The sequence below is a fragment of the Lolium rigidum genome, chromosome 2, assembly GCF_022539505.1.
Source record: "Lolium rigidum isolate FL_2022 chromosome 2, APGP_CSIRO_Lrig_0.1, whole genome shotgun sequence".
In the NCBI taxonomy this organism is placed as follows: Eukaryota; Viridiplantae; Streptophyta; class Magnoliopsida; order Poales; family Poaceae; genus Lolium; species Lolium rigidum.
This window is the reverse complement of record NC_061509.1, coordinates 36,677,277-36,683,880: the sequence shown is the minus strand read 5'-3', so window position 1 is coordinate 36,683,880 and position 6,604 is coordinate 36,677,277. Positions and strand designations below refer to the sequence as shown.

The 6,604-nt window shown below is 39.9% G+C and overlaps 1 protein-coding gene across 1 annotated transcript; it reads right to left on the bottom strand.

Annotated features, from left to right (window-relative positions):
* Positions 1-1,242: 1,242 nt before the first annotated feature.
* On the bottom strand, positions 1,243-5,517 carry LOC124691576 (putative wall-associated receptor kinase-like 16). The gene is made up of 3 exons (XM_047224867.1): positions 4,626-5,517; positions 4,355-4,528; positions 1,243-2,546 (listed from the first exon to the last, which is right to left on the bottom strand). The coding sequence occupies exons 1-3, from the start codon at positions 5,500-5,502 to the stop codon at positions 1,387-1,389; spliced, it is 2,211 nt and encodes a 736-aa protein (XP_047080823.1). The 5' UTR covers positions 5,503-5,517; the 3' UTR covers positions 1,243-1,386.
* Between the last annotated feature and the right edge of the window lie 1,087 nt (positions 5,518-6,604).

Here is a 6,604-nt window from a genome sequence, read left to right as displayed (position 1 = left end):
GCTTCTTTGATAAGATGTCACATCGTACAACTGTTTTATTAATGAAGTGAAAGTTGTGTAGTGCCCATCAGTAGGCAGGTGAGCCTGAACTCACATATAAGATTGGGGAGACTCTTCTTTGCTGGTTGCATGGATGAACTGTTTCATTACGGTATTTACCCTTTGTACACTGTAAACGCAAATGGCACACACATCGAGGTAGCAAGAGTTTTATTGATGTATTAAACTTAATCTTGTGTTGCGGTAGTTGATTGAGCCGGAAACATGTTTTAGTCACCTGGTTGAGGTTTCCTGATGCGACCGATTTATCTGCGATTGGGTCAAGCCACCAAAAGATAATAATCTTTAAAAGGACGTGGAGATAATCAGATGCACGTCTGAGTCAATGAAGGAGAAGGTGAACTTGTTTGTGTCACGACATTGATTAGACTGGAACTGGTAAAGGGGGTGAGATTGTTCTGCTGAATACCTTGGACTAATTCTGCTGTCTCGATCAACTTGGATGCCAACAGATTTACATAACAGGTTTGTCCTTGGGTTGACGCGCTACCACTTTCTGTTCTTCCATATTGCTTTTTGGAGCATAGTTTCTCATCGAAAATTTACCAGTTCACTTAAAATATTTCTGAAAGTCGTTGTTGAGTTGGTGTTGTATCTCAGTTCCACAGAAAGGGCAAAGGAAAGTATTACATGTGCTTTGGAAGGCAAAACAACCGGCTCCAAACCATGTGATCCCATCAAGTCCATAAACTAGGATTAGTCAGCCGGAGATAAATCCTATGCTGCAATCAACACGCTAGCTCTGGCTTAGGTGGGCTTGATGAAATAGATGTTGGTTTAGTCAAGTCACGAGAAGAGAAACGGTAAGCAGGAGAGGAGAGGCACGGTGTTGGTGCACAATACACCTTCTTTCCTCACAGCTCCAAAAATTTACCTTTATTTCTCACAGCTCCAAAAAAATCACCTTTTCTTTTTCTTTTTACAACTAAGATTGTGGAGTTAAGCATCTAACTATTGTACAATTTTTTGGACTCTGAATTATGCCAGCCGATTCACTGAATAAAGTACATCCCTGCTTCTCCACAACGTTGCTTTGTGTAATCAGTTCCTTTAGGAGCAACCAATCATTCGGATGAACTAAATTATTTAGCATTTTCTATCCAAGACTCTTGGTTCAGCCAATATTACTAGGAGTAGATATCACACATGTGAAAATTTATTGCAGTAAACTAGATGCTTGCAAATTGTAAATTTTCTCTCACATTTTGCATTAAGCTAGATGTCACCGGACAAGCATATTGCAACCAAGCTAGATTCTTACATGATATTTGTGCCACGAACTATTAAATTCAATCTCCGCTACAATTTATCATCATAAGCAATTTATCATCTACCACTTTCTAAATCTAGTGCCATCAGACTTCCGTGTTGTCCAGTGCTAGAAGGGTCATAGTGTGATGAGTTCTCAAGCAAACATTCAGTTTCCTTGCTAGGATTCTGAATCAATTGTTCTTTCCAGGTGCTTCGTATTGACTTCAACTTCTCAGCGACTTCTGTCATTAATGGCCGTTCGTCCCCCCTCATATTCAAGCAACGCTTTGCCAGTTGAGCAACTTCTTGGAGCAGCTCTGTTTCAAACTCCAGTATATTATTGTCCAAGATGAACTGAAGTCCGTTCTGTTTCATTGCCAGAAGGAAAGTTGATGCGAGGTTTTTCTTTTCTCCAGCACTATCTGAATAAACTGCAAACTTCATCGTAATTAGCTCTAGGAGCACAACTCCAAAACTATAAACATCACTCTTCTCTGTTAGTTGACGCTCTTGCAAGTATTCAGGGTCCAGATAACCTATGGTTCCCTGTACCAGTGTCATAAACTGTATTTCATCCGTAGTAAGCATTATCGATGCTCCGAAGTCAGTCACTTTTGCCGTGTAGTTGTCGCCTAAGAGAATATTTGGAGATTTTACATCTCCATGAACTATGGGAGGATATGCTGATGAGTGCAGATATGCTAGTGCTTCTGCAGATTCCTGAGCTATCCTGAGACGAGCGTCCAGTGAAATAGGCAGCCTTCTGTTTTTACCATGTAGCAGCTCGAATAGGGTGCCATTTGGGATGCATTCGTAGACCAACATTGGAACTTCCACTTCTAAGCAACAGCCTAGAAGCTTTACCACATTCCTGTGGTTTATCTGCGAAAGTATAATCATTTCTTGCACAAACTCATCTTTTTGGACCATGTTCATAACCTTTGAGCGCTTTATGGCTACTACTCTGCTGTCTTTGAGAATTCCCTTGTAAACAGTTCCATGGCCTCCTCTTCCTAGTTCTCTGCTTGAGTCAAAATTGTTTGTTGCGTTCTCTAGTTCTTCCTGTGTGAATATTCTCACTGTATCAACTTGTTTTGACCTGATTTTCTCATATAATAGCAGACCCCCATTTTGCTTGAAGAATGTCTCCTTTTCTTTTTTCAGCTTTCTCTTCTGACATTCAATGAGCAGTGCAGAAGTGCAGATAAGGAGAAGCATAGCACATGCTGAAATACCTGTGAAGAGTAACATTCTTTCAGTAATTCAGTTACTGTGCATCTAACTTAATTTGCCTATAAGACTTTTTTCTTTCAGTCACTAGAAGATTTTGGTTGAGGCACAAATGTAAAAGCGGAAATTCCTCGACCGCTTTCTTTAGAAGATAAGGAGAGCTACTACTTATAATAGTTTTACCATTCATTACCTTTGAACAGATAATCAAGTTACTTTGTCTTCTGTTCCTTATGCAATGAAAAATGCGGGCAATGTGGTTGGTAATTTACACGGAAGGAGATCCTCTAACGTGGAGGAGAGAAGTCAGGTAAGCTACACCTCCCTAACTTTCCTTCTCCACATCTATATGATTAAGTCTAATTCGGAGTATAAATTAACTTGCATAATATATGTAAGCCATATCCATTTACAATAATTACTTACACTCAAAATTATGACTGTCTCTTTTTTAGTTTATACGATTTATTTGTACAGTAAACATGCACAGTGATTTGCTACAGTAAAATATGTACAGTATTTGCTACAGTTCCCTGACTTTTCTCCTCTACGTTAGAGGATCTGGTTCCAATTTACACATGATCTGCATAGAAGTCAATAGGACATATGCAAGTATTGCTTATATGACAGCCTAAGAGGCTGCCTTTTGTATCTTTGTTAGCTGTTTTCCATTGTCATCACTTCAACTAATACAGAGGATTGAGTTGTTGGTGGTGAGTGCTGACTACTGTTAGAGAGATAATATTGTTGCATTAGGACTCTGTGTATTTCCTTTTGTATCTCTATTTCGCACTCTATCTCATACATATACCTTGTTGGTTAGATACTTCCTACTCCTGGGTGTAGTTACACCCATGTCTTATATACTACCGTACGGAAGTATATACTACCGTACGGAAGTATATATGACAATTTATCGATTTGAGTATGTTGCTACGTTATATCTACCTACAAAAAAATGCAAGTGAACCCATAATTTGCACTATATATCCGAAATAAATGCATATTTATACTAAAAAGGAGCATGCGTAAAGAAAAATATATACTACCTACAAAGTAGTATATGTACTACCAAAATAGTCATATATACTTCATACTACATGTAGATACTCTCCGGTATGATAGATACTCTTTAGATTGTGAGAAACACACGTGGGTGTAACTACACCCAGGTGTAGTATGAATTTTTTAATTCCTTAGGCATGATGTGTCAGTATATTGGTTAATGATAATTGTTTGTGCTTGACATATTTCATAAGGTTGCTTTAATATGCTTTATCGTGCAAAGTTTGAGTTCTTGTTGTAAAGTATGAACAACCAATTGCATTTGAATATACCAAAACTCGCATTGCTTTGCTTTTATGACAAGAACTTGGTATCATTTATCTGTGATCTTTTTCGACTTTTGTGTTTCATTTCATTGAAAAGATAAAGAGTTTTACCATCCTCCTAGGAGGCATGGTACAAAAAAAATACAGGTGACTTAGTGAACGTCCCAGGTCAAGCTGTGATCTGCCGGTATACATGGCATCTGGTTACTGTTTAATTTACCATCAGCATCTTTTAAATTATGTACAAGACTACAATTTAAGGTTCTGCACCTTATCTCCATTCCGACTGCGGTGCAAACTTCTAGGGTAATGTAGGATGACTGTCCTAATATGCATACTCTATAATTAAGAGTGAAAAGTGTTATTTCCTATTTGTTTGTGCATGGGTCTGAGTTTAGATTTCTGGAATTAATGTCACTAATGCCTTACTGTATGCTACTCCAATTACACTTACTGAAATAGTTTGAGTATATGAAGATTACCTATGAACATTTTTGTTAATCTAGCTCTTTCTGAAACTGCAATTGGTTTGCAGGTCTCTCTCTTTGGATCTATACTTTGAGTCCCAGGTTTGCATGAACAACTGTAGTCCCCATTCGTATTACTGCAGGTTCCATAGCAAGGGTACTGATCTGGTAAACTACACTCATCGATATCTGCAAACAACATGCATCAATAGAGAAACAACTGAATATCAACGCACAGATAACTTAAGATGAACTGAAAAGAAGAAATTGAGTTACTTTTACTGACCTTGGCATCCTTCTTCCAGGTATGGGTTGCCTGCAAAACCATCGTTGCAGGCACAGAGATATCCTGTAGCATTTGGTGACATGACGCAACGGCCATTCTTGCTGATGCAGGCATACGATGAAATGTTCTTCACTGCTTCATCGCATTGTTCATGTCCAGCAACCCAGTCAAGCACAGTAGGGACCCCGTCGCTGAACTTCTCTGTGAATCTGCTACCCTCGAGATAGGAAGCCTCGAACCTGAACCAATCCTGCTCAGCGACAAAGGCGTAGCTGCATGGGTTGAAGCCACGCACCCCAGAGTTGTCGAACCTATCATCGAATGTTATGTTGGAGGAGCTGAGGTTCGGTGCAATGGATGTCTGGCAACAGCCCATCCCAGAGCAGTGCCCACTCTGATCCACACTTTGCTTGTCCGCGCACATGGAGAAACACCCAGCTCCGACATTGTGCTCGTTAAAGCCTCCCAGAAATGCAAGGGTGTTGCATCCAACTGCTGTTAATTTGTTTGCCTTGGTGGATATGGTGAAGAAATCGGCAGTACCTGATGAGGCCCATCCATCGGTGTTGTTGCTATTGCTGTAGAAGCACTTGGAGGCGATAAGGGTGCTGACTCGGGCCTGCCCTCGTACCAGGCTGATGTTGTAGATCTCCATTTGGCTGCTTGAATTCCCCATGAAAACACGATTGTTCTCACATGAAACATCAAACCCTTGACTGTAGAAGCAACCTTGACCGATGCCAAAGGGATATGGGATGGTGAGGTTGCCGCATGTTTCTCTGCATCCAGGTTTCCCCATCCTGGACGCTCTGCTGCTCTTGATGCTTACTAGCAGCAGGGTAGCTGCAAAGATTTGCCATGGTAAGGCTCTCGCCATCTACCTGTGTATTTCTGCCTCCTATTCTGTTTGTCCTAGTATGATCCAGCTCTCCTTTGTGTTCTGCTTATATTGCAAAAAAGATGTGCACTAGTTGGTCCTACACGGCATTCTTTTGTCCAATCACGGTGTAGACACGGTCAGAAAAATTGGCTTCAGGGCATGCACTAGTTTGTCCATTGTGTTTGTCCTATGATCCAGCTCTCCTTTATTATGCTTATATTGCAAAAAAGATGTGCACTAGTTGGTCCTACATGTCTTTCTTTTGTCCAATCACGCTGTACACACGGTCTGAAAAAGTGGTTTCAGGGCATGCACTAGCTTGTCCATTCTGCAACCAAATGTGAGACCGTGACCTTTTATTGGTGGTTTTGTTTCAGCCAGTTTGTGAATCTAACTTACAATATTTTCTTATGAAATAAATTCCAAGATTAATAAATAGATACCAATTCTATTCCTAGGCTTGGAATTCTTTCCTACAAATTGGAGCAATAAATTTTACACATTTTTGAATCTTAGAAATTCCTTATATGATCACACTCGACAACTGTAGCCAAAAGTAATATGCTTAATGCAGGATGCCAATCTCTAGTAAATTGCTCTCTGTTGCATAAAATAAAATAAAGTTCCCAACTGGTTATGATCACAGCTCACTAGTGCGCTGAAATTAGTGTCATGCTTAGGCAGAAAAGCAAATCTGCACTTACATTAGCACATGTTTAGATGCTAGACATAGATCGCTTTGCCCCTGCTTTAATATAAAGCTAAAAGGAGTCTCGGGTCCTTGAGAAACAGGGCCACGCGTTTAGATGTTGATATGATGGCTACAACGGTGGAATTCTCCCCTTCTCAGTAATCTATTTGCTTCCCCAGTTGGCCTTTCCTGAAAGCATCTCACCACCTACCAGAATAACTGATAATTACATTCTTTAATGAAATGCCACATCTGTATAACTGGACCTTTTTTACGAAATGGAAGCAGTGTAGTTTGGGACAGAGACACGGACGCCAGTGATCTCGTTTGAAAAAAAATCATATTTTTGAGTTTTAAAAAAATCTGAAAATAAATCCACATATAGTTGATGATGCATCCCACAAACAT

Bases quoted from the DNA above. Each gene is read 5' to 3' on its own strand.
- LOC124691576 (XM_047224867.1), bottom strand. From the start codon at position 5,502: ATGGCGAGAGCCTTACCATGGCAAATCTTTGCAGCTACCCTGCTGCTA. The intron at 4,529-4,625 runs GTCAGTAAAAGT...TGTTGTTTGCAG, and splicing joins CCTGGAAGAAGGATGCCAAG to ATATCGATGAGTGTAGTTTA. The intron at 2,547-4,354 runs GTAATCTTCATA...TACTCTTCACAG, and splicing joins ATTAACAAAAATGTTCATAG to GTATTTCAGCATGTGCTATG.